Source organism: Aptenodytes patagonicus, chromosome 4 (assembly GCF_965638725.1).
Source record: "Aptenodytes patagonicus chromosome 4, bAptPat1.pri.cur, whole genome shotgun sequence".
NCBI classification, from domain to species: Eukaryota; Metazoa; Chordata; class Aves; order Sphenisciformes; family Spheniscidae; genus Aptenodytes; species Aptenodytes patagonicus.
This window is the reverse complement of record NC_134952.1, coordinates 83505413-83533034: the sequence shown is the minus strand read 5'-3', so window position 1 is coordinate 83533034 and position 27622 is coordinate 83505413. Positions and strand designations below refer to the sequence as shown.

The following is a 27622-nucleotide window of genomic DNA, read 5'->3' as shown; positions in this document are numbered from 1 at the left end:
GAAAGCTTCATCTTGCCAGCAGGAGGAGTCCTGCGATTACATTGCTAGCAGCACAGACTCGGAGTCAGTAGGAGGAAAAGTGACTGGGGCAGAAATAAAGTAGTAAAGCAAAACTTTTTTCTTTAAGATGCCCCTTGTACCAAGTCAGGTAAATTTCATTTCCCAGCATTAGTAAAATTGGTTATGAGAAGGCAAATTTGGAAGTGACCTGTACACAGGCTAACTACTATTCAAAGCTTTTAGAAAAGATGGCATGTTGGCAAGGTAGACAGTGACCTTATGCTAGAGGTACCCTGTGAAAAATAAAGCTTTATTTCAGGGACTTTGAACCATTGTAAGCATGGTTCCTGTAACAGGGCTTTCCCAAGCAAACCTGCTTTCAGATCCCAAGGTTTGTTGGGGATGGGGGTTGGATTTTGGGGACTGGGACAGTGAGATAGAAGAACTTCATCCTAGTTGAAGCTAAGTATACACATGTGCCGTGCAGTAGTAAGCCATTTACTATTTCTGAGGTTTCTGGAAAGCGCCTGCTGGGTTTACGACCAGTGTGCCGCCTGGTGGCCTTTGTACTTCGACTGCAGTTCTGCTGGAAAGCTCTGCCGCGTGAGTGTGGTCAATTGTATGCTTCCCCAAAACTAAAGACCAGGTCTGTGTGCGCTGCGTAGCACATGTCGGTGCACATCTGTATCGGCTAAACCAAGCTGAAATGCAGGCACCCCTGCATAAAGAGAAGTGAAGTAATTTTGTGCTGGACCCTCAGTTTGGGGAAGGGTCGCTCTTCTGCTTCACAAGGGCTTTCCAACAGGATTGTGAGCAGATGAGATGGCAGGGAAAGCTCCAGTTGTTTGTATATCAAGAAAACTTGTTTTAATGTTTTTTCAAAATCCTTACGAGCAACCATTATCAATGAATAGTGGCTTGAAAGAGATGATTAATGGACTAATGTCACCGTGTTTTAAAAATGCTTATTAACAAAATCTGTAGTACTATATGTAGTCCGCAGAGGTGGTGTCTTAATTCCTTGTCTGTGTGCAGAGACATTGGGAAAAGATTTAATTTCCTTTGTTTTGGTAGTGATTTGTCATCTTGGATATTATGTGAAGGGGTGAAATGTCTACTAGATGTAGAGCTTCCAGACTCTGAAATGCAGACTCTTCTTAAAATGTGTCAGAGTGGCTTTCAAATTGTCATTTCCTTTCCAAAGCCTTTGTAAAAAAGGTGTTGTAAAGGCTACCTAGCAAGCTGGAGAACTTGGAACTAAAACCAAGGACAGGCATTGTATCCGTGTGTGTGTGTGTGTGTATTGAGCTACAGACACTTACGTATTTTAAAAGTATGTTTTAATGTTTCTGAGGGAGATTGACCAAGTGGGGAGACGGTCCCGTGAATAATCTTGGAAGAGTAACTTAAAGGCGTCGTGTTAAAAACACAACATCTGTCCTCTCCAAATACATGTATTGGTAAATAAAGCAGTTTTGCTTACCTCTGACAAAAGACTGACTGAAATACAATACGTAGTAGTCAAAGATGGCTAGGGTGTGTCAGGCTTCATGCTGCGTGAGTGAGAATTTCATCTAGCCTTATCACAGCATCAGAATATTACGAAAGGAAGTTGTTTTCTCTTTGGCCGGATAAAACCCATTCAGTGCTTGATCTCACACTTATATTAGAAAAAAGCCTTTCTCTTTTTTAAATTAAAGAAATAAATCCTTTGTCCTTCTGGGTAATACAATACTATCTGTAAATGACCACGAACACATTGAAGTCAAGCCAAGCTTCTAGGCAATGACAGTGTCTTGACGTGTTAGGGAGCGAGTGTTAAGTCGTCTCCCAAAAAGCTTGTGCCACTTTATACGGCATTTGTTTACTTTTCATATGAGAACTGTGAATTACTTATGGCACAGTTGCAGCCTCTGGCGCATTACTGTTCTCTGCCAAGCGGAACATCTACCGGTAGAGATTTTCATTCAACTTTGACAGGGTTTGCTGCTTGGAATTCAGCAAAACACTTACCAAAGATGAATTGGTTTTGCTGTTTAATATTGATTAGGAGACTTGCATCTGTTGTGCACTTTTAAACTCCAGGGAAGGGAAGAAGGTACACTGTAATTTTGTTGTTCGTGGATTGTTTGTACCTGTAGCTATTGCTTCCTTTACCGTCAGTTTTCTCTATGGAGAAAGCCATCAACTTTTTTTTTTCTTCCCAGAGATGCTAAAAGCTCTAGTTAGTGCAAGTGCTGCAGCGATACTGCTGCACTGTTAATCATTGAAGAAGGTCAGTTTGTTATCTCACTCTCTGGACTTCAACAGATCAGCTTATTCTTAAAGAAGACCGAGCAGAAATAGCCCAAGATGCCAAAAAAAAATTTCAGCTGTGGCAAAATTCTGCTCACAGAACAGGCTGGAAATCTTAACAATAGAAGAAGGAAGAGCTGTGCAGAGGGTAGATTCTGGCCTCCTGTTTACATATTTCCACAGAAGAGCAATGACCAATTTGACCAGAAGTTAGAAGTTCAAAGTGATTAAATGTAATTAATATGTACAGAAATGAGTCATGTAACTTTTATTTTTATAATTTAGCAGCCTTAAAGGAAGGAGTGCATATTGATATCAGGTAAAAATTGGAAGATTTTTTTTAACTGTAAGAAGTGAAGTGTCAGGGATTCTGGAAGTGGGGAATGCACAGAAAAATCCACTTCATTTAAAAAAAAAAAAACAAAACAAACAAAAAAAAACCAAAACAAAAAAACCCCACCTGACAAGCAGACAATTAATTGTCCCAGAAAGCAGCTGCCTTGATATAAGTATAGGACTACATCTGAGTCTACTTCTATCTGACAAGTTCCTATATGAAGGCTGCAATCTTCTTTGGAAGGCTTAACCCACAGATTTCTGAGTACGGGCCACGTGGGCTAAATTCCAAGAAAATCAAAAGATGCTGAGAAGAGACCTCAGCCAGCAGAGCTGGAATGAGACGGATCCTTTTCAGAAACATGTTTCTTCAGCTATTCTGTGTGAGTCTGTGCCAGCACATGCCCAGCTTTCAATGAACGTAAGTTACGTCTGGCTCGAATCACTCAAACCAGGGATTGTATGCCAAACTGAGAAACAGATCCTGAACACCCATGTGCAGAAAATTGACCTCTGCCTAGACATGTGATAAAAGGATGGTTAAAAATGGTTTATTCCTACAACCTCAGTGACTTGCTGTGCCGCTAGTTCCAAGATATGCGGCTGCAGTTGACAGTTGGGTCATTGCTTTGCAAGATGCACCCTTCGAGCTTTTAGTCTTAGAACGATCTCGTATTTCTTCAGACAGTCTGAAGCTGATTCTGTAATTTCGTTTGCTGTTAACTTGTAAATAGACTCAAAACAGAAATGCTGCATTTGTATTGAATTAGGAGCTTAAAAAAAAAAATGTGAAGGACAAGACTTTACAAAACTTTGAATTTCTGAAACAGTGTGGGAGGCTTTGGTGTGAAACTTGAGAAATGTTTTCTTTTAAATGCATGTTTTCTTTTCCAGAGGGATAAGCTCTTCATTGATATTGTGGAATGGGGAAATTTCCAAAATTATGTAAATTATGGATCTTGAGTTCTTTTTGACTCAAACAGCTTCTTTGGAACAGTGTTAATATTAATGTAGGTTACTTCTACGGTCATGTCAAATGATTGAAAACTTGTGACACCATCTGCCTTGACAGAGAGTGGTGAAATACCTGTTATCTCCTCGTGATAGATAATCTACTTTTTCACGTCTGGTGAGACCAGAATGGTGTGAATTCTGACCAAGAAGTGTTTTGCTTCTCTGTGTGGGTACGTTGGTGAGGCAGGAAGGAATTGACTTCAACCTTTGCTCTTCTCCTGTGTTGCACCAGGACTTGTGTTTATGGTCTGAAATAGCTTTGTGTAGGAATGGATTCCCTCAAGGATCACCTGTCTTCTGTTGCTCAGCTTGGACCTTTGTTTTCTTGCCTGCTGGCTATTAACACACGCCTTAAGGAGCTGCCTTGGTTGACTTTGAGGTTGACTTTGAACTGCCTTCTTAAATCCCTTGGTTTCTTAAAGGGCTTTAGGGCTAGTAGCGTGTAGTAGTAGGGCCCAGCAGGATGTTGCATGGAGGGAAACGCGTCACAGCAGGAGGGTTGGAGCTGGTGGGCATAGGTGAGAGCTGGAATAGAGAGTATTACTGGGGGGGGTGGGTGACATGACTCTGGTAGCAGAGAGACCCTAAACCATTCTATGAATGGGTGTGAATGTAGATATGACTAGTAAAAAAAACACATGGAGTGCGAGGAAGCGTAGCAGGTCTGACCTTCCTAAAACTGATTTCATTTGTTAAGACAGTTTGAGCATGGAAAACAGCATTCTTGGACGCTGGCAGTATGCTCGTTGTCCACTCCCAGAAAGCAAAACCTTGTTGTTTTATGGCTGTGTAGGGTGTCAGCAATTGTGAACTGTGCAGCAGGACCTGTTGGAAGAAAGCTGGAGAAATGACAAAAGCAAGATGGTGGCATGGGAATGATGAGCAGGTCGGTACTCAGGAGATGGGGAGAAAAGAAAGAGGGAAGGAGAGTCAAGCTCTGAACAGCGGAAAGGAAGGTAGGAGAAATAGGGAGGGGGAAGCAGCAGCTGAACAAGGGAAACAAATTGTAAAAGCATAGTGAATTGTAGCAGAAAGGTGGACAGCAACATAAAATAGTCAAACACTGTGCAGGTAAGCAATTTGCTTTGTGGCTTCCCTCTGTATGTGCATCCTGCCCCTGAAGAAAAGGGTGGAGGGAGAAGGAAATAGACTACATGCAACTGAGCACAGCAATGAAAAATACAGGTGAAAGGAGAACACTAACGAAACTGACCTCCCAAGCACAGTTGCCATTCCTTAATAATGCCTTATTTCTGTCTCTCTTTCTATCTTACGTAGTAGGGAAGGACTTATCTTGCTTCTCTTAATGCATCGGTAAGAATCACAATCTCACCAAGAGTGTGAGCGGGTGCTAAATTTCTGTTCCAACTGTTACGTGGAGTGGTGTCAATCAAAAATACATTATCTTACTAGATAATGCTGTCTCTTGGAGCTTTTCTCCTGCACTGCCTGAAACACTCAGATGTCAGAGGCTGTGTTCCTGCATGTCTTCAGATGATCCAAAGCTAAGAGCCAGACGGCTTTGTAGCGGCAATTTGAAAGGAGCTGTGTGTTTTGGCAAGGTGGTTATATGGCAAGAAAGTATCGGCAGCGTTGTCTTCGGTTGCCTCGGTTTTACCAGTAGTTAACAAAGTGAGGACAGGAAGCCACCAGAAATGTTCTGCTGAGTTGCTGCTGATTTGAACGTGCACCTGATATGAGTGGCTCTACATGACGGGCATCTCTTGGACTTCACACGTCTATTGAGTTAATGAACCCTGTACGTGCCTGTCTCTTCCTGCTATTTCTACCTGTTTTCCCTTGCTAGTGCTCTTGGAGTTTGGTCAAGTTGTCCTGAATTTCACTTGAGTAATTAGAAGGGAATTGGGGCCTGTGTATTTATTCCTTTCATCATTTCTACTGTATTTGAAATTCACATGAAATATTTGTTTGGTTAGTGTTTGTGTGTGCAGTGGTAGTTATTAAGTGTCTCTGCTCCTATTTTTATAAGAAGTACCTCCTGCTAATAGGTAATGAGTATTAACTCGGTAAAGCACCGAGAACTCATCATGCAAATTGCTGTTTGAATCCTGGATCAGTGCCATGCTGTACATTTCACTACTCACATTTGCTGCTGGAATTACAGTACAGTAATGAATGGCATACAATCCTGAAAAAATTTGACCTCCAACTTGGAGTTCAAGATGGTAGTGTTCATTAGAAAGTGAATCAAAATTGAACAGATTGAATTAATGTGAGGAATTACTATTACATTTAGCTGGCGTAGTTGCATTTAATCAGACAGACTTTGTTTAAAGCCAGCGGGAGAAGGCGGCTGCGGCGGTCCGGCCTTGTACAACTGACTGACTGCTACGTGATAATTGGGATATTGCTATGGAGCAGGTACATTGAAATTAGCTGGGGGAAAAAAAAAAAGGATTTCGTTCATAGACTGGTGAGACTAGGATGACTTCTCTAGTTCGTTTGAGTTTTAGGGTTTTGCATGTAGCAATTCCATGGCTGTGACTTGAAAACTTCTGGCTGGCTTTCTTTATCCTGTGGCTTAAAGGAACCCAGCTTTCATACTGCGGAAGCACTTGGAAAAGTTGGCTCCAGTGTCTTCAGTTGAATGTGCAGTGCTGGAGGTGTGAAATAGTAAGTTTTTAAGGACTGGCCAGGAGCTGGCAAGTGCCATGGGTACCCTTTGTGTGGGGCAGTGCCTAAAGAAAGAAAATCTTGTAACGGGAAGAGTCGAACTCGGGCTTTGTGGAGTGCTTTGGTAGTTTTTCTTAGTTTGAGTGCTTGATTTGTGATTGCTGATGTCCGAGTCTTTCTCTGTAGAGGAAATCTATATAATGGGTGAAGAGCAAAGGAACTGAAAATGAAGAAAGAAATCAGAAGATTCTTTCAATGTGACAAGAAAACAGTCCGTTTACTAAACAGACTGTACCCCTTTTGATATATACTTTTTTTTATCCTGCCAACAAAAGTGAGATCCAAAGATGACTAATGAAAAGCTTCAATGCTCCCAGACCTGATGACTTCTCAATTCCAGCCCATCGATTTGTGAGCGGGATAAAGCCCCCGAGAGCTCCCCGTGCTGTGAAACGCTCTTCGGGTCGATTCCTGCAATGCTTTCAAACACGAACACGTTTGCTTTGCCTAATCTTAAGACGAACGACAGCCGCTGCACCCAGGACAGGTTGCAGATTGACCGGGGGCTGCTCCTTCACGAGGTAGCAGCCGGGGAGGAGGAGAGGCTCGGCTCCTCTCCTCTCCTCTCGCACCCACCCGAGGGGCACGGCTGTGGCTGGGCGCTGCCGGCACCGGCCCTCGGCTTCGCCCCCCCCCCCCCCCCCCGTGAAAGGTGCCGGGGGAGGAGGGGGAAAGCGCTGCCCGAGGCGAGGCGGGGCCGGGCGGGGCGGAGGGCGGGCGGGCTACGGCGCATTTCGTGCGGGGCCGCTGCCGCCGCTTTGTCTGCGGGGAAAGTTTGGCGGCGGGGCGGGGGCCGAGGCGCTGCCCCGGCACCTGCCGAGGGGGCGGCGGGGCCACCCCCACCCCCCCTTCCCCTTTCTCCCCGCGGCCGCCCGCCCGACGCGGCGTCTCTCCCTCTCTTCCCCTGCAGCCGCCGGAGGCGGAGGGGCAGCGCGGCGGGGCCATGGGCGCCCCGGCCGCCGCCTGGGCGACGCTGTGCCTCCTCAGCGCGGCGCTAGCCGCCGCCGCCGCCGCTTCAGGTGAGTCGCCGGGCCCCGTCCCGCGGACGGTTGGTGCCCTGAGGGGAAGGTGAGCTCCCCCGCTGAGGAGAAGTCCCCCTCTCCTGGGGGATTTGGCGCATCTTTCCCTCCCTTTTCCTTCTCCCCGTCCCGGGCGGGGGTCCGCCCCCCGCCATTTTGGCGGCCTCTCCACAGACAGGGCGAGGGGGGCCGGGGCGAAGCCGTGCCCGTGCCCGGCCCCTCCCGCGTCTGCCCCCCGGCTCTTCCCGCTCGGTGGCGGTGGTGGGGTGCCCACAAGCGCCTGAGGGCTGGCGGGCGTTACGTGCCGGGGATGGAGGAGCGTGTCCCGCTTCGAGCATACGAGATGGGGGGAGAGGCGGGAGGGTGGCCCGGGGGTACCGCCGGTAGGGCTGGGACTGCGGGGCTTTCCCTCACTCTCGGCCCCTTTTCCTGACGGCGGGAGGGGGAGGAGGCCGCCCGGGACAGCGGTAAACCCCCTGCCAAGCTGAGGGTGGGGTTACCCGAAAAGGTTTTTGTGGGTTTTGGTTATCCAAACCCACAAAACTCATCCAGTGGCCGCGTGTGAGGTGGGCTGAGCTGGGTCAGTCAGCGGCAGGGCTCGGAGCAGAGCCAGCCCTCAAGCTGTCCTGGCATGCTCTCCACGGGTGTTCGTGGCGGTGGTGAGGGCTAAGCCGCTTGCCCACGGGACTCGGAAGCGCTGTGGTGTGCGCTTGTAGTCTGCCAGCCTGGGCAGCGGTGACAGGAGCTGTGGGGAAGTGGAGCGTAGGTAGCAGTCATCCGCCTTTCTTTGTTTTAGGGTGAGTTGGGGTGTGTGTGGATGTTGCTGTAAGAGTGCTCCAAGAGTGCCTTAGCAGGTATCGAGCACTGGTTTCTTCTGTCATTAAAAAAGTGTTCTGGACAGACTTGTAAAAAGTGCAAGGTTATGCTCTTACGATGCTGTCAAACAGTGAAGTTATTGATGGTTTTAAGTTTGAGAGTGCAGTGTGGCCGCCCTTGTGTGCTTAGGTTGTTTTCCAGCTTTTCCTTTAACTGTGTGACTGCAGGTTGTTGGTTTCCAAAGTGGCAGACTCCCCAAATACTGCTCCCACCGTAACACTGTGATTCCCATTTGATATAGTTGTCTTAGTGAATAACAGTAGTTAAAAATAGCTGTGTGTGTGTGAGTTGAGGAATTGTTCGATATAAATTTCGGTTATTAACTTCTTAGGCAGTACTCTGAGAGGCTTAACTTCTACCAAAAAAAAAAAAAAAAAAGAAGAACCAACCCAGAAAGCCCCCAAACCAGAAAACTACCTACCAACCTCCTGCATCCAAGATGCCCAACACAAAAATAGCAAGGCAAAATGTTTGGGGGTTTCTTCCCAACCTCCTTCTGTATGTGGAAGGCAATATGATCATTTGAGGAGGCGCTTTCAGGTGAGCTTTGCAAGCAGTCGTTAATCACACTGGTGACTTGGAGTTGCATGCAAAGCCAGGACGCTATAACAAAGAGCTATTATGTGCCTTAACGTGCATCGTGCGATGTCTTGGGCTCACTCAAAATTGGGAATAGAAAATAGCTAGTATTTGTAACTAAGGATTTTCCAAGTCCTGTAAAGATGGGTTTTATCCTAGTATCCCCCTTGTGAGGGAGCAAAATGTACCTTTGCTTTAGTGGAGAGGAAGAATCAGACTTTCTGTGTTAGCGTTCTAGTCCCGCCTGGGCTGGGGTGAGCCTGTCTCTACAGGGGCAGTAGGCTGTAGAGCTGAGAGCGAAATTTTTGAAGGTCTGTCTCATTCCTGCTGTTGCCTGCCTGGACTATCTGAGGCAGCTGCTCTCGCCCCACTGCCTTGGTCCTTACTCTGTGCTCTGGCCCTGTAGGTGATGAGCTCTTTGGCACATGACTGCTTCTTCATGATGTGTTTATAGTGCCTGGCACAAAGGGCCCTAGATGTAATTACAGTCTTTTGAAGCAAAAGTAGGAAATGGTGATTTTTTTGTTGTTGTTGATAGTTTTCCCCTGTCTCTTTAAGGTTTTCAAATCCTCAGTGGGGGCTCTGATACCCTATTTCACATTTTAGGGTGTCAAACCATTGTTACTTTGTTATACTGATACTTTTAAGGAACTATAGCTGTTAGTCAGCAAAAAAGAAAGGGGAGCCAGCCCTTTTTTAGGAGTAAAACAGTCGAGTTGTGCTGGTCTTAACTAACTAGTATTAAGTTTTTGTGTCGGTTTTTTTTTTTCCCCCACGTGCCTTCCAACAGTATGTGACCTTGTGTTTTGCCCTGAGTTTTGAGGTGCAGCTGGATGATGAACCTTGAAATTATTCTCTCTTACCAAAAGAAGAGTGTGTGGGAGGAGAGAGATGTGGGGGGCAGGAAGATAATTGGCATTTGAAAATCAATGCAGTGACATGAAGCCTGGGTATGGTCAAGTGTTTGGGTTTTTTTCTGTAAACATAAATTGCTTTGAAAGTCAAGTAAATAAATGAACTGGTAATTGCTGAGTCTGAGTCTTACTTGCATTCAAGTAACTTGGCACCACCATGAACGTGCAGAGCTCACTGGCCAAATGTGAAGTGGTTAACCGTATGGTTCGTGGGGTGGCGTGTGGGGGACTGCGCGGATGTGAGAGTGAAACCCAGTGTTTCAGCATGTTAGTCCTCTTTGGTGCTCAGTCTGTGCATGTGATGGGTAGGGCTCGATTTGTTTACTGTCAACACGAGTAGAAAGGTATCTGCTGAATTTGAGAGAAACACGATGGGGCTCATCTTCTTGGCAAGGGAAAATAATTCCTGATGGTGCCTCTGCAGCCTCTGGTAGATGAGCTGAAAACCGGCTCAAAGGAGGAGCTTTTGATTCGAAGCAGTGTAGCACCAAGGTTTTCTGTAGAAATTTGTCTAATCTGCATTTTATGGGAAACACCACTCTTTGACGAGGAAATTTTTAGTTCTCTGGGTGGTCCCTTGAGGCAGCTCTTCCCGCGTTCTTTTTTCTTTTAATCTTTGAGTTTCTTGGGTTGCTTTTGATTTCACATTCTTGTCACATTTTCAGTAGACAGATATGTGTAGCCGTTTGAGAACGGCTCTTTCCCAGAATATCAATGAAAGAACTGTCATTCAACTTATTCGTGGTTTTGTTTTCTAACCTCTTATTTGATTTATTGAAGTAGAGTATATAAAGTATGCTTGAATGGGTGTGTATCTCTGTCACTCGCTTGGAGAACCTTTCTCTCAGCCGGCAGTGTCAGTGGTGAGGACTAGGAAGACTGAAACGGGAGGAGTCCCATCAGCCTGTCATTAGGTGAAATGTGACCTGTTGCCCACGGAGGAGTGATTTAGGAGCAGGAATGCACGCTGGCTCTTGTCAACTTGATTGTGGTTTTATGTGTATATTCATGTGCTTTATTTGTTTTTCCTGTAAAGCGTAAAAGGATTTATAGGAGTACAGAGAAGAGACTGCTCTTCAGCGTGCAATTTAAATGCCGTGTAACCTTGCATTTTTAAGGGCTATATTTTGCCCTTGAATAGCTGTGGCTTCCCTTTATTTCAGTGAGAGCTCAGGCAATTAGTCAAAGTTACAATTCTGAGCTTCATCTTTTGTGTGTATTGTGAGAATTCCCATCTTATCGGGGGCAGCTTTTGTGACAGTGGAGGGAGAGAACATATGCCCCTCGCACGAGTGGCACCAAATGTCTGAATTTGTCACCCGTCTGAGAGAGTGTGAGGTGATTGTGGAAATGGGTTATGGTACTAGCCCTGTTCAAAAGTGGGTGATTATTGGTGATGGTGCAGTCAGGTCCTTGTGAGGTTAGTGTCTGCCCCTGTTTTACTGCCTTGCGTTCTCCTGCTTTCTTTGATTGTTGTCTGTGTCCTTGACTTCTCTCTGAGAAAGACTGGGCAACTTCTTGCAATTACAGTGCTGTGATGCTTCATCAGTGGTCTGGTGAGGTGCTGCAGAGGCATGTGCTAACCCTTTCTTGAAGGTCAGCTGCGTTATTTTGGCAGGTCTCCCCTTTAGCCTCTGCCTTGTTTGTGCCATTCTCCAAGTTCTTGAGTCCGTCTTGGCCAGAGTCCCTGACGCTGCAGTCTGAAGCTTACCCAGAGGTTGCCCTGCTGCACCAAGACTGCATTTGTGTTGTCGTTGGCAAGTGCATGGCCAGAGGTGTGCGGCGGCTCAGTACTGCTCGTAGCGTTATATAGCAGGTTCACTGGAGAGCGTGCTGGTGTTACTCGCTTCTAACCTGTTTTATGTTTTCTTTTTTCTTTTTCTGTCCCGCAGGTGCCTGTGTCTACCAAGGCTTGTTGTTTGAGGTAGGTAAGCTTGAATGTGTTATGCTGGAGAAGTGTTTGAGAAGGTGCTGTTGAACCTGACTCTAGTTCCTGATTTTTGTCACCCCTGCAACTGGGATGGCTGATCTTGCGGCAGGTCACAGAGCTGTGAGCCTTCAGCCTGCTGGGAAACAACAGCAAAATAAATGTTGCCCTTGGAAAGGTTAGAAATTCTCCCTGGGCCTTTGAACCCAACCACTCTCCTTCTCAGCACAGCTCTGCCTGCTTCTAACTGGGGCTCCTTTGTCCGGAGCGTGAAAAGATGTGAGACTTCAAGATTCTTGGAAGCCGTATGAATCACAAATGTGCGGTCCTAGGCAGGATAGCGGTTATGTTTTGCAAAATGTCACTGTAATGCCAGGGTATGCTCTGTGTTTTTTCCCCTGAATTAATAAGGTATTAATGACAAAAATTTAACACCTTTTCCTCTCAGCTGATTATGGTGAGTACTGTGTACCCTGACTCTTCTTTATAAACCCACAGCATTCTCTTTTATAGTCTTCCTCTTTGTATGTACATAATCCATGAATAACTTTGTACAAGAATCACAGTTTTTAACAATTTTTTGCTCTGTAACACTTCTCTGCCTTGCTTTGGTACTCTGGGCTAAAAGGAAATGGCTGAGCAACTTTACATTTCTGGAGTGCTTCTGTGCCTGCCTCCAGTCCCACAGCGGGCTTGCTCAGGGATTTGCTACCGCAGGCTGGGAGGCAGCACGCAGCAGCTGTCGGGGAGAGCCCCGGGGTTTTATTTCTGTTAGAGCTCTCCAGTGAAGCTGGATATGTGCTCTGTGTGTGTGACACGTGACCACTGGGTATCTTGGAAATAACTGGTGGCAGGTGGTTCCTTTGGCCTTCCAACATGGACTCGGGGGCTTGGAAGTTTTTCTGCCCCAAGAAGGGAATGTAGGGGGAATTGCTGGAGGTGAATGTTTTCAGTGGGTGGCTTGGGAGGAAGCTGAAGCAGGCTAAATGTGTTTTGCTCCTGTTAATAATGCACTGTGGAGCATCAGTGTCTTAACAGCAGTTGGAAAGTTTGTCTAGATTCCAACTTGAGTGAACTGTATGGCAGGTCACTTTCTGCTGAGCATTGCAGCTCGGTAACGGCAGTATCGGAGCTGAAGGATTAGCCGGTTAGGGGGTTCATCTGTCACTGATTACTGCTGGCATGTCAGTCACAAATTTTTTTTTGCCTTTTGTGTTTTTTTTGTGTTCTACTGGGTTTTTTTTCTCTGTTCTTTATTTCACTACTACTGTGTGTTTGAAATGCTAGTGCGGGTCTCAATAATGTCTTGCTGTAGCACTTGTACATAAAGACTATGGGATATTCTAGGTTAGATGCTTCCCATTTAAAGAACTTACTCCCGGTATCCTTGATTTTTGTCTTCGTCTCTGTGTTTAGTAAGGTTATTGTGTTTTTATTAATAAACAACTTCTGTAACTGTAGTAGTAGTGTTCAGGAGCTGTACAAGAGGATTGCTCTGCAATAAAACTCGGAGCAGACAAAACTGATGCAGGTGTACAGCAGGCATTTGTAATCAAGTAAAACTTGAACAACTCAAGCTTGTCACTCTTGGAACAAGGACCCATCCTGTCTCTTGTTCATTGTCATGTCCGAAGGTGTGCCTGCTTTCCTGTCTGAGTGACGTTTGCTGTAGGAACAGGCCTTTGCTTGCTTTTCCATGAGTATTTTGGTATTTCTTTTATTTCATAGCCATTAATGTAACAACTTTTGATTATTCTCTGGAATTGAATATAGATCAAAGGACAGGCTCTGTGGCTTCAGCTAGCAGTCTCGGAACAGGTACTAAAGCCACATGGTTTCTGACTCAGGTGGGGAAAATATCACATGCAATGCACCAAACCTGTGGGCTAGGTGCATCTTCCTCTGTAATGCTGCTTCACGGGTTTCTTTGGGTGATTGTTTTCTCTGAGAAAGCAGGAACTGCACAGGCGACCATGGAAATTACAGATGGAAAAGAACCTTGTATAGGACTTGTTTCATTCTCTGGTTTGTGCCGCTCCGGGCAGTAGTACTGGAGTTGACTTGGTTAAGCATGATAGAAATCAAACACTAGAGGTAGCGCATGAGTGATTTCGAGGCAGTTAGTGCTTGTGGGTTGATGGCACGTAGCTGTGATGGAGCTGCAGAGCTCGTGTTACCTTTGCAGAAGGCCGCTGTCTCCAGAAATGTCAGTTTTGGAGTGGAAGATGACAAGCACAGCAATCCGGCCACTGCCATGGTTTTGCTTCCTGCAGTTTCCCTGGCTTCAGAATGAACACTGTATTCAAAAAATTTGAAATCTGAAGACGCATACATGAGACGCTTGCTCTGTTTGTTAAACTTGGTGCTTGTAAAGCATTGATGCAGCTGTCTGACGAATGAAGACTGGGAACTATTGCCTCATGGCTTTGCTGGTACAGTTGTGTTTATTGCAGCTGGGGAGGAGAATCTTATTGAATCACCGGTTTGGGATTCTGGAGGTGCAAGTTGAAATTTCCTATCTGTCACACTGTTGTCTTGATGAACACAATTTTTTTTTCCTTTATCCCAGATCATGAGGAAAAGTAAAAGCCTATTCTGCCCATAATCTGTGTCGTGCCGTTTAATTTTTCCGGTAAGACGGGTAGGAGCTGTGTTCACTGGCCTTTTTGGACTCTCTCCGTAAACAAGGGCTGGTGCATATTTTGCAGAGTCGGTGGTGTGCTCAGAAGGATAGCGGTACAGGGTAGTTCTGCTGGCGCTTGCAGCTGGCCTGGCTGGGAGCTCTGTGTGGAAATCCCTTGGGTGTGTGCGTTGAGCTGGTGGGTTTGTGTTCCGCTACATGCGTGTCTCACTATCTGTTTTTCCAAAACGGGTATGCTTGTGCTAACACGGACAGAATAATCTATGGAATGGGACACAAATGGCACTCCTGTGACAAGTTCAGTCCCTTTCAGTTGGGTTCGTGTGCCTCTTTGGTAGCATGAATGAAGCCGCCTTTACTAGAGCCAAGAACAGCTTTGGTCTGTTCCCCAAACCGTTACCCAGCCTCCAAGCGTAGCTGGTCTTGGACTTGAGCTTTTTCATGTTGCTGTTATTTTATTGACTTGTTCCTTTTAAGTCTGTAGACAAGGTGAGAGGCAAGAAGCTGGGCAGGGGAAACAAAGAGGAACAAATGGACAATTATTTTTTTCAGAAGATACTGAAGCCTCTTGTGCCTGCGGCAGCTGCAGAAGGAGCCTTAATACCTTGATTATAGTACCAGGAGGAGGAAGCTGGTGGGTAATATGGGATGGCCCCAGGTTTTGTAAGTGAGTGTGATGAGTAGTGGTGTTATCAGCTAAATGAAAAGGAAAATGTGAGCACAGCTTCAAGCTGTGGCGTGACAAAATTGGACTATTAAGATGGCATTGGGAAGGGATTTCATTTGGGTATTTTTCTAGCAGTCTTTCCCTTAGCGTTGTGCCAGAGCAGTACGTGATTGATCTGCCTTGTGTGGCTGAGTTGGATGTGGATGACAGGAGGAGACCCGAGTGACTTCATCCGTACCCGAGGTGCTCCCCACAGTGGCCTTGTGAGTTGGGCTGTGCTCTGAAAAGCCAGTGCGTAAGGGGAGGCCGTGTCCCAGCCCAGGCATGTGCCTGCTCACAACTATTGCAGCACAGCTGAAGGGAAGCTGAGCTGGGCTGTGCACTGCCATGTGCAGCAGTGTTGGAGCTCCGGCTTGAGCTCCCCTTGCTAGTCTTCTCTGCTGTCGGCTGCATCGTGGCTTAAACTGAGTTTTACAAGCCTGGGGCCCTGACATAAGAGAGCACAGATGGATGTGACGGCAAAATTTCTCTGTGGAGTTCCTCACTAGTGGTGCTGCGATGTGCCCAGAGGGGAGCAGAGAAGCAGACTGGGGGATAATTTTGTGGTTTTAGCATTTGGATATGACTTTGGAAAGTTGCACATAAAAGAACATGTTTGGTGAAGAAATCTCAGTGACAGGACAAACGTGCAAGCTAAGGATGTCATCTCTATAGAATCTGTTCCCGAGGAGGATTGTGCCTTCTGGGTGTGTTGGCTTATAAACCATTTACTCACCGAAAAGAAAGCTTTTTCTGAATGACAAGAAGGCTTCGGGCCAAAGACTGCAACCTCACCTGACGGCTCTCACCTGGAGTGGCAGCATCACAGTATGCCTGTGGCACTAATAGACCTGGTGACAACCTTCAAGAGAAATCAATAGAAACTTTTTTGGTTTAAACTGTGGTTAGAACCACTGTTTCCTTTCAGTGTCTCCTGTTATTCAGGGTTTTTCTCAGTGTCCCATGTGCAAGTAGTTGTAGGTGAGCTGTTACTGGCTTATTGTAGAAATGCTATTTGCTTTAAGTCTTGCTTTATGGCATTTGGCTGTCTTGCTTGCTTCTGCGAACCCAAACTTTGAAGTCACTTGAAAAAGACATGGACCTGTTGGAGTGGGTCCAGAGGAGGGCCACGAAAATGATCAGAGGGATGGCACACCTCTGCTATGAGGAAAGGCTGAGAGAGTTGGGGTTGTTCAGCCTGGCGAAGAGAAGGCTCGGGGGAGACCTTATTGCAGACTTTCAATACTCAAAGGGGGCCTATAAGAAAGATGGGGGCAAACTTTTTAGCAGGGCCTGTTGCAACAGGACAAGAGGTAGTGGTTTTAAACTAAAAGAGGGGAGATTCAGACTAGATATAAGGAGGAACTTTTTTACGCTGAGGGTGGTGAAGCACTGGCACGGGTTGCCCAGAGAGGTTGTGGATGCCCCATCCCTGGAAACATTCCAGGTCAGGTTGGACGGGGCTCTGAGCAACCTGATCTAGTGGAAGGTGTCCCTGCCCATTGGAGGGGGGTGGGACTAGATGACCTTTAACAGTCCCTTCCAACTCAGACTGTTTTAGGATTCTATGAAAAATCCTTGGTGCGTAAATCAAACACTTCAGTGAACGCAAGCACTGCAGAGTTACTTGAATTGTTAATGCTGCAAAAGTTCTGCATCTTGCTTGCCGGACTTAGCTGCTTGTATATCAAGGGTCAGGTTGTGTTCATGTGTTTCTTCTGAGGAAAAACACATCTCTTGTTTGATTTCCAACTGTGCTGAGGAGGTTTGCGTTCCTCCCTCTGTCTTCACCTTTGAGGGAATTTTCAGATCCACACAACCAGCGCAGCCGCTTCCTCTAATTAGCAAAGAAGAAACTAGACATTACTGTTTTTTTCTTAGTTGGAGGGTAGTGTGGGTGGGGATGAGGAGACATTCATGCCACAATGAAAGTAAATGTGTGAGAGAGGTATTGATCAAGTCCATGTCTGCATCTTTCTGCCAGCTGGCTTGCGCCAAGAAGAGTTTTCAGCCCTGGGAGAAGGAGAGGGGAAGCACGGGGCTGTGAATTAAGGTGGGAGGTGGTTTAAATGGAAAGTGTGACTTGATAAATGACACTTCATGTCTGGTAGACACTGCAATAAGGAAGGACAAGTCCAGCTGAGCAATTTCCAGTAAACTTTTATTTTGTCTGTGTTAAAACATGGACGTTGTCTGTTGCAACAGCTGCTGGTAATGCATGTAAGGATTAATTTCTGGACTGGCAGATTCCTCTGGAAGTTTCATGAGACACGTATGGGGCTTTTTAACATTGTAAAGCACCAAACGAGCCAAGCAGCATTTTTTGAAATTAAATATGTTTTCAATCTTGGAGTTTGAATGAAAATTATGAACAGAATAAGAAGTCCTAACTTAATCCACAGTAAATGGTACTGTACTTGTGCTTCTACCAAAAATTTTGCTTCCCTTTTTCATTTTGAAACTGCCTGAAAAAGGATCCAGGTTAATTGGAATGCTTAGTTGACTCAAACATCTTAAAAGAAGAGACTTTGGGTTCAGCAGTCAGTTAAAAGAGCAACATGCCTTTTCCAGAAAAGGGAAAAGAAAAAGTATTGTTGTAGTTCTTTAGATAGTTCAGCTTTTCATCTTTTTAATTCTGCTCTGCAGTCAGTCATGGTAGAGGTCACAAAGTAATAATAATAATAAAAAAATCACATGTTGACAGATACCTATTGTATAAATACAACTTCCATCAGCTCTGTTATAAATCAGATCATTGACTTAATATATGCATTAACTGTAATTTTTTATAAACACTTGCAAGGAGCTGGACTGATAGGGGAGAACACCAGCAAAAGATAAGGAGATAAAACGGTGGAGGCATGGAGCTGTGTTACGCCGGAGGTAGCTGCTTGCTCAGCTTCAGAAATGTTTTTTACATAATTACGTTTGGCTTATTTAGCTCATTTCAGTGGCAAGTATGATCAGAGCGGAGAAACAAAGTGCTAGTTCGAAGTTCTGTGTCTGAAGAAAAAAGTGCATGAAAATGTTGATGCGAAGAGTTTGAAGTTTGTGACAATAAAACCATCTGAAGTATCTGACGGGACTGACTGCCTATAACACGTTCTTGTTCAATAAAAAAGCATCCCTTGAAATCTTCTGCTAAACTTGATAACATCTTGCAGTTACATGTGTACATTTTGTTGCCAGAAGTTTAAAGACAGCCTGATCTTACGCTTTTTAAATTGGATTTCTGTTTCCATCTGTAGCTTGTTCTGCGTCAGAAATGAAGGGGGAAATATAATAAATAGAAAATGCTTTTTTTTTCCCAAAAAAGTTTAAATCTTCCACTCTAGATAGCTTCTATTCTGAATAAATTTAGTGACTATTTAAAATAAATGTTAGCAGGTGCAGAGCACTTGTGGTCGGGGAATATTTCAAATTAGCAATGGAAAATGAGCTTCACTTTAATTTCTTTAGAAGGATAACAAGTTACTACTGAAAAATGAGATCAGAATTGAAGATTTCAGTTGAAGGTTTTGCTTGCTCACTTTTACAATGGTCGAAATGTTTTTGGTTTTGTTTTTTTAACAATGTGATTTAAATGCCACTGCTTAGCCTGGGCTACATCCTCAGCTCCACCAGGGACCACAACTATAAATTTCTGTTTATAACATGCATATGACACTCTGTAGCTATAAACGCGAGTTTACAGCAGCATGAATCTCCCTTCTGTATAATGTTCAAATGAACGTTTTGGAGAATACGATGATGATACCCAGTTTGCTGTGGGTGTTCCTCTTTGAGCAGCCTGCAGTCCACACTCTTGATTCGCTCTTCTGCAGTCTCCCACATAGACATGAGTAGTAGGGAGGTAATGAGGTATTTGTGTTGGAGGCTTGCAAGATCGAGGTCGCTTTTTCCTGCTGTTGCGGGGTGATGTATTCTTGTAGACTTGAGTTGACTAATATCGTATATATGATGATTTTTATTTATTGAACAGATACAATTAGATGCCGTGACTCTCCCAGGACTTCAAAGAGTAGTGATGGGAAGACTGGGGGCATTTGGTGCAGCGGGGGCCTGATTCCGCAGTGCTGTTGTGCGGCCTGTTTAGAGCAAGTGCGTAACACTGAATAATTGTTTTATGCGGTGTGTAGGCCTTAATATCCAACTTATCCTTGCTTTGTGTAGCTGTGTATGGAAGTGCAAGGTAATGGAAAATACATGAATGGTGTGCAGTTACGGTTTATCAATATAGTAATGAGATGCTTCTCATGTAGGAAATCTGTTCTGCTTGTGGGTTTCAGAAAGCGGAGATCAACTGAAGATCAAAAATAAAGCCAAAAGCGTTTTTTTGAATAAAGTATGTGCTGCATGTGTGTTCCTTCTTTGTGTTGCTTGAAAATAACAGTACAATATAGAGGAATGGGGGTAGGCTCTATTTCATACCAGGTTCAAGAAGCTTAGATATAAGATGAAGATTATTCTCCTAAGGATGTAGTGAATTACAACTGTGGTCCACAGCTCTTTGACATCTCTATAAGCTGTGGCCTTTTCACGTTTGGTTTTCACGTTTCAGGAGTGCTGTTTGAGGGTATTCACACGTCAGAAATGAACGGTGGGTAAATGCTGCTCTTCTTACTTGCTACATCTGTGTTTCAAGGAAGAAAGCAGCAACTGACACAAGTTGCAGCCGAACGACTGTTCATAATATGAAAGACAAATTCATACAACACAAACTTTGTTCAACAGCGGCCTCTACATTGCTCTGTGATGGATACAAAAGGAGATGAACACAGAGACGGGGCAGAGGGTGGCTGGGCTGGCCCTGTCCCTGCAGCCAGGCACTTCTCTCCTACAGCTTGAATCTATTGTTGGTCTTGCTGACGTAGCATCTTTCAATTCCCCCTGAGCTCGGAGCTGGGCAGGAGTTTAGGTCCCCGCAGCCCCTGCATCTGGGAGCAGCAAGTTGCATCTGCAGGACACCCTCTTGGTTTCTCCAGGCGCTGCTCTCTGGGAGTAGCCATGTCCCTTTCCATGAGATACCGAAGCAGTGGTGAGGCAGACTTTTCCACATTTTCTACACTGTGCCTTAACATTTCACTTGATGCAACTGAGGCACGAAGCTGGTGTCTTTGCGTACCCCGAGATGATTTATCTGCCATGCTTAGCTGAGATAGTTATTTCACAGCTCTCTCCGCAGTGGGCTGCAAATGCCCTAAATTTATCATCCAGTTCCCTCTTCTTCATCTCTCTGTGCGGCTGGATGTGTCTTGTCTTTTTTCATGGTACGCTTGCTGGTCAGAAATTGTTCTTTTTCCCTCTGTGTAAGTGGGATCTCATATGCCAGCAGTCCAGGGCCCAGCGGTGAAGTCATGGTCCTCCTCAGTTGTCTGTGCGTGTTTAAGAACAGCCTTTGGCCCCGGGTTTGAACCTGTGGGGTGCTCTTTCTAAACGTTCCGGCACATGTGGTCTTTGTGGCAAAAAGAGATTTTGAAACAACTCAGCTTTACTTTAGATAGCACAAAAGAAATATGGACAAATTAATAAACTAAAAGAGACAATTCTATGGGTTGTGGGGCTTTTTGAACTTTAGTCAGGGACTCTGGGCTGTCCACAATGACTTTCTGCAGCCTCTGGGTTTTTTTCCTTGAAGGTGTGAGTGTCTGCTGGCTGTCGTATTCTGCTTCAGGTGCCTTTCGTCTCCATCCTCTGTCCTGGCTGGTGAAAGACTCGTGCTTTAATCTTCACTGTGTCGTGGGAGGTGATCTGGCGTCAGCCTTATTTGGAGATCAGGGTCTTTACAAGAGCTGCCCTGTTCCACGTTTTCCATTTCAGTGATCTTCCTGGATGGTAGCTGTTCATCCGCGAACACTGACTTAAGTAGATGATTAACATTTAATAACACAGTTATAGGAGCTATATGCAAGAGCCTTGGCAGGAGACATTGGATTTTGCGTGGATTCACTCACCAGGACAACAATTTAACAATTACCCAGCATTTATAAATTTTACAAGTCTTTGTGCCTTCCCTCTTTCTGGATGCATTTGAAGAGCCTTGTTTAGGAGATAACGTCTTGTAATTTGTCATTTACTTTTCCTTTTTAAATTCCCAGCATGAAAAATTCCTTTTTCCTTTGCTAGGTCACTTCCTCATTCCTTCTCTCCCCTCAACCCTATCAAAAGCTGGATCAGGTTTCCCATTTGCGTTTTCCTTTTAGAGTACAGGTTGTGATGTCTAGTTAATTGGTAAGAGAAATGATAGAAATCGGGTTTTGCCAGTGGAAAAAGCCTATAATGCATTAAAAGTTGAAACCTAGGGACAGTGCAAAGTAATATGCTATAGGAAGGTGACAGCTTACATCACCTGGGGACCTGCCTCAAATGTAGTTTCTCACTGGGCTGAAATTGGCAACAAACCATTGTCATACTGGTGGGTGTGCCTAACCTGGGCCTTGTGTTGAAAACTTTTCTGTTCCTGGTTTGGGAGTGCAAGTGCCAGCTTTGGAGTTGGGAGCAGTGTCCCACAGCTGATGAAAACGTTGGGCGAAAATAAAATAGCTATCTCTGTAGCGGGTTATATGAAAAAAGCAGAAATGGAAAATGGTACTCATCACATCTGTAGGTTTATTATATTCTGCTGGTGCTTACGAAAGCATAAGCCAACGCTGCTCTTTGTGGAACAGTGAAGTATGTCTGCAGTTCAGGTGAGAAGCAGTTTTGTTCAGTAGGGTTAGTAGGGGTACGTTGATGGGCACATACATGTATGTGAGATTTGGCCCCTTTATCTCTGAGGGGCTTTCAGTCGTGCCCGGCAGTGGCAGATCTGCGTGCCACAAGCAAAAGAGGCAAGAGGGTGCTCGGGTTGGAAGTCATAGCCTGCTTTTCCAGAAGGGATTTCATTGTATCTTTCTGTGTCAAACGTGACTTTAGTTTTGAACAATCAGCCCTTGCTTTTCTTCTTTCTTGCGCGAGTCGTAAATGACAGCTCACTTGAAAACTGATTTTCCCTCTCTTCAGCACAATAATTCAGAGCTGCAGAAATCACCCGGTGGGGCACAGTTCTGGAGACGGTCATCTTACCGTTTTTATGGGCTACTCAAAAATCTGTAATCATATTCCAGGAACATAACGTTAATGTTCATCAGGTGACTTTTAAAGGCCTTTGAACTGATCAAGAAAGTCAATATCGTTTTAATTATCCCCAGACAACGTTTTACAGAAGTGGTGTTTACACTCTGAATATATGTGTACAGCAGTTGCTTTAGGAGAGAGAAAATGAAGACAGAAGGCTGGAGCAAAAAAGTCAGGAGAATTTGTGGTTCCTATTTTGTGTTAGAAAAGAAACAAAAAGATCGCGTATTGGAAAGAAATTTAAAAGTGCGCTGTCATGAAAGGAGCCCACTGAAGGTGATGTAAGCTCACTTGCTTGTAGCTGAAAGAGGGAGAGGGATGTAATCTCCAGCTAGAGGTATAAGAGCAAGTCTGTTTTCAGTCTTGCTTTTTTGCTAGCACCCACCCCACACACGCACACTTGCCGGTGCCCGTGAGGCAGCGGCTTCTTTGCATACATCTTTCTCGTTGGCATAGGGGGTACAGGATTGTTGCATTACTGTGACTGCAGCATAGGCTGTGGTGACACGTAGGTACATCCTGCACCCAGCAGATGGTAGGGAGAGGTTTACCGCTCCCTGAAGGGAGAAAGGAGTTTGGTCTGGCAGTTTCTGTTCTTTGAGAAAGGATCACTGTAGCAAAAGAACTTGAGATGTTTGCTTTCTTTATTTGCTGTGGCTCACTGGAGCAAGCAATTGCCCTAATGCGTGTCTGAGACGTTCTTTCAACTTCCTAAATACACGTAGATTCTCTTTATGTATCACTGTAGGGGTGTGGACGAGCCCCATTGAAGGCTATTGTGATCTGGGAACTGGGGTCGTTTTCTTCTAATGTTGGTTTTCTCCTGGAGGAGGGCTGCCAGATACCGAATCTGAAAAAGATACTGTAAACACCAATGCGGTTTTCCCAGTTTTTTTGCCACCTGGTATCTCCTAGTGGAGAAGCAAACTTGGTTTTGACTGTTTCATTTGATCTAATAGGTAAAACGAGAAATGACGCAAAGAGGAAAATAACCTGAACGCCCTTTCCGTGGGAGACAAGGCTGACTTCTGATGCGATAACAGTGATGTCACATCTCCTTCTTCTCCTGTCACCTGAGTGCTCGGTGGAGCTGAGCAAGTGTCTTACTTAACTTCTGCGGGCAATTGAAATTCCACCCTAACGTTGCTTGCTGCAGAGCGCCTTAGAAGATAAACGTGAGGTTTCTTTGCATCGTAAGAGTGCATCTTTTTCCGGCGGCTCTGGATTCTGTCAGTGCTTTTAATTTCTGTTGTAATATTAGTTATCAGAGGTTTATATCGCAGCCGTGAAAGTTTTCTTTGGGATAACACTGAGCATCTTAGCAAGGAATTTTGTGCTAGGATTTTTTTGGTAGTTTGAAAACTAATTTGCCCTGGATATGACTGCCAAGAACGAATAGAACTTTGCTGTACGTTTTTGGTGACCATCAAAGAACTTCTGGATTGAATTTGTAAGATAAACTGAGGAAAGTGGATCCCCAACGCTTGTTGGCATTGACTGGAATTTGGGCACTTTCGTCTAGTAAGGGTATAGGAAAATCCTAGTCTTAATTTTTAGATAGAAACATTGAAGCTACTAGTACGTATCGGCAAGAAACTTTCTCCCTCTATAGAGAAAACCAAACCTAAACCAAGCTGGTTTTGTTCAGAAATGGAAAAGAAACTGTTAGTACAGATTGAATTTCTTCTGTCCTTCCCATATAAACAGCGTTCTGTCTCATTGCGGTACGGTATCAGTTGACCCGAAAATGAGTCGGGACAAATGAAACAGCCTGGTCTAGATGGATCTGTGTAACACAAAATGACACCGAATATATAAAAGGTATAGGTTGATACAGAAAGATAAAGGTTGAGCTTTGTATCTGGGTAACTGAATAGTCATGTAGGCAGCAAAAAAGGGCTGTTAGTATTGAAAAGCAGGACTTGGCGCTCTCCGGTTCAGGGGTCAAGGCAGAACTACTTGGACTGGCAAAGCCTAGAAATGTTTGTCCTATGTCCTGTTCCTTTAGGTGTGCTTTCAGGGAGACAGCTGGGAGAAATAGCAAAAGCTATGGAGAAAGGCTGCTGATAGGGGAATTTGTGGGAGTTCTGTCTGCTCCTACGTGCCAGAGAGCTCACTGGAGAGGCAGCTTTGCTCTACACTAGTACCAGGCTACCCTTGTACATTTGCCAGCCCACCATGTGTTCGAGACCTTGTTCTTCATCCTTAAAACATCTTGGGTGAAGAAGTTACGAGGAACTGGTGAATGTCTGTTCAGTCTTTTGAAATAGATTACTAATGTTTTAATCAATCACAAACCTCAGGCAAAATTGGACTACTCTGTCTGGACAGTGATCCCATGTGGAATTTCTTATCTTCCAGGTTGGTTTCATGTGTTTCTTTTTCCCTTTTTTTTAACTTGAATAACTCATGTCCCCATCAGAAATGCCAGTATGAAACCCCCTCACTGTTATAGTTGCTGCACAGGCTTGTTAAATCGATTGATTCAAAGTTGTCCAGGATAAATCGTTCTCTGAGCCTTTTCAGTAGACATTAGCTTTCCAGTTGTTGCTATTGTAACCGCTGAATTTCACAAGGAGCCTATGATACTCCTTGGTGCTTTCAGGAAGACATACAATAGATGGAAAAAATCCCAAATATGAAGCTCTTCCAGATGGGTGCATTGATTTTATATCACTGCTCAGATCTGTCAGCCTTGAAAGTGGCTGTAAAGGGAGGCACGTGATGCTGCGATGCTCTGAATTTATGATGCTAGGATGTCTATATTTCTGCCATACATATTAAATAGCTTCTACTGGGAATACATACAACAGACTTCCATTGGAAGACCACTGTAATTCTCCTAGTGCTGTGATTTATTGTTGAGCCGTAGATTAAGGAGGCCCATTAGGATAAAATACTCGGTGCTTACTCGATTTCATAATCATTATAGCTACTTCAGAATCATTCAGCAATGAATCCTCTAACTAACCCCGTGAGCTCAGCATCAGAAGTATCTTTATATTACCAGCTGGAATACTACGGCTAAGGGAGAGTCCTAGGCATTTTCAGACACCCTTAACTGTGTTTCTGAGGATCAGTGAGGGGAAAAATGCTCTCCCTCCTCCCCCAAATAATAAATCCTGAACATGATTTCTTCCTGTATTAATCTGAAGAATTTTAAGCCAGATATTTTATTACTCAAAAAAAGTAAGAAGCTTCATAAACTGCTTCCTGTGTGTTTTATGGAGATCAAAATTAAACTTTTTGCAGGCTCAAAATTGGGAAATTTTAATTTAAGTTTGATACTGAGCATAAATTTTCAGTGACATCAACGGGAGCTGAAAGTTAGGGTCTTGCAGCGAGGTGACAAAGATGAGAAATTTTGGACCTTGCAGCTATATACATACCCTTTTATTTATCTCAGTTATCAAACTAGAAATCTTATTTCTAATGGGGATGTAGTCTCCCTGAAAATTTTAACCTTTTCATTTCCTGGGAATTCATCTGTTGTCCTACATTAATAGATTTGGTCATAGTCACGTGGGAATAATTACTTTTGGGTGCTTAGCCAGCACGAGACCAATATGGTCTAAGTCAAGTGTTCTTTTGTGGTTCATGGATATTCATATTTTCAGAGGAAATACAGGGTCGGTTGTTTAGTTATGAACTTGAAAACCTACGCTGATTTAGACAGAGTTGTCATTACTGACACACTAATAGCCAGTTCTGAGTTAGTGGGTGCAGTAAATCCTTCTATGCATTGAGCCTGGTAGAACGGTTTCAGGTGAAAACATGAGCAAACTTGTTAGCAATTTCTTTCCCACATTTTCTGCAGTTTTATAGATTCTTCTGTATATGTAAAAAGCCCGATTTTCTTGAGTATTTAAGGAGTTAATTTACAGTTAAATTCTCAATATTACAGAGTAAAGGCAACTTGCTACATTTTTATTCCAGTGGATTTTTTTGTTGTTGTTTTAAAGAATCAGAATTTTAGAAGTGTTCCATTTTGAAAACCTAGGTTTGATTTTAAATTGGACGCACTTAAAAAATTGCATCTACTCCTTTCTATCTCAATTTCTCAGTGAAACTGTGGGATCATCGCGCTCACGGAAAGGGAGCCTAAAAGTGCCTCAATCTATTGTTGTTGGGAAACCTTCCAAAACAAAAGTGAATTATGTGCTTCCGTTGAGTGACCTAAGGAGCAATTTTTAAGTCTCTCTTCCATGTTTTATTTAAAACAAAGATTCCCAGAATGAAACAATAAACTTAATGAAAATCCGTTTAAAATTTAATGAAAAACTTAGGACAAAACCAAGTCTAATATGTTTCTTTCAAAGACATCCGGAGATATCGTATTAAATAAAATGGAACTAATTGAGATACAGTCAAATGTAAATTGAGCAGAATTTGTCCCAGAATTTAACTTTGCGTTACCTTGGCAAATAAAGTAAAATCTCTTTATGTGCTTATTATGGACAAAGCTTGGTAACAGACCAGAGAGAAACTGAGATGCAGTGTTACAGGGCGAGAGAGACTTAAATAGTCCATAACGTGCTCCCTCTGCCCATGAGCACTTTGTATGTGTATTCAGTGCGTGTGACTCATTTGTCATCACAAATGGACTATGTTTGCGTTAGGGAAAACTCAGGGCTGTCAGACTGACTTAGTGAGGAATCTTACATTACAGACTTTCTTTTGAGAATGTAAACATTATCAGGAACATCTTGGCTTTTCTGCTAGAAATTACAGGCAAAGCATTGAAAGGAATAGTAGGGCATTGTGCTGGAAGCACGGTTAAACCGTGCTGTAGCATGAGGAGCTGTGTTTTGCTTTGACAGGTTTTTAAATGGGAAGGCAATCCCATTTCCTATACGAGGGAAAGTGCAAGTGCGCTATGTTGGACAGCTGCAGACCTTTGTCTTCTATGTCGATGCTATGTTTCATCATCGGCATGTTCTGTGCTTGAATGCCGTGTCCTGGCACAGGTCTGTACCTTTTCTGGTTTAAGCAGAATGCTGTCATCGTAGTCCTGTTAATATTGGGCAAGTTGAAGGTGACACTGTGGTGCGTAACATAATGTGGAGGTTTCCTGTCAAGAGCCTATGTTTGTAGCCATAAATGAATGTGGCCATAAGCCCTGTTATCTAACACGGCTATCTGTCTTGCAACTGCAGAAGTTTGGGCATGACTGCAGTGTAGTGTTTTGCTGGGTTTTTTTTTAAATGCTGTAATTTTACTTCCTAAGAGGTTTTTGGATGCTTGAGTGTAATCCAGTGAGCGATCCTATGTATGTGATGCGTGATTGACAAGGCAGGATGAGGGCGTATCTGTGATGACACAGGATAGCTGAGACACACTGACATGGTAAAAAGTAGAACTGAGTTTAAAATCATTTACCTCTGTAATGTTGTTTTTTTTTCTGTCTGGTCCATTAATACTTTGATTCTTCTGAGCAGACTTAATTAAGACAACGCTGATCCTACTGTTTCTTTTGGAAGATGATAGGGCTCAACAACTCTGTGT

The 27622-nt window shown here is 44.2% G+C and overlaps 1 protein-coding gene across 1 annotated transcript in view; it reads left to right on the top strand.

Annotated features, from left to right (window-relative positions):
- The first annotated feature begins 7282 nt into the window (after positions 1–7282).
- The window catches only part of FRAS1 (Fraser extracellular matrix complex subunit 1), a 171995-nt gene continuing 151655 nt past the window's right edge, over positions 7283–27622 (top strand). Inside the window, exons 1-3 of the mRNA XM_076337699.1 lie at positions 7283–7358; positions 10977–11087; positions 11620–11651. Coding sequence (XP_076193814.1) covers positions 7283–7358; positions 10977–11087; positions 11620–11651 — 219 coding nt within the window. The remainder of the gene's footprint in view (positions 7359–10976; positions 11088–11619; positions 11652–27622) is intronic.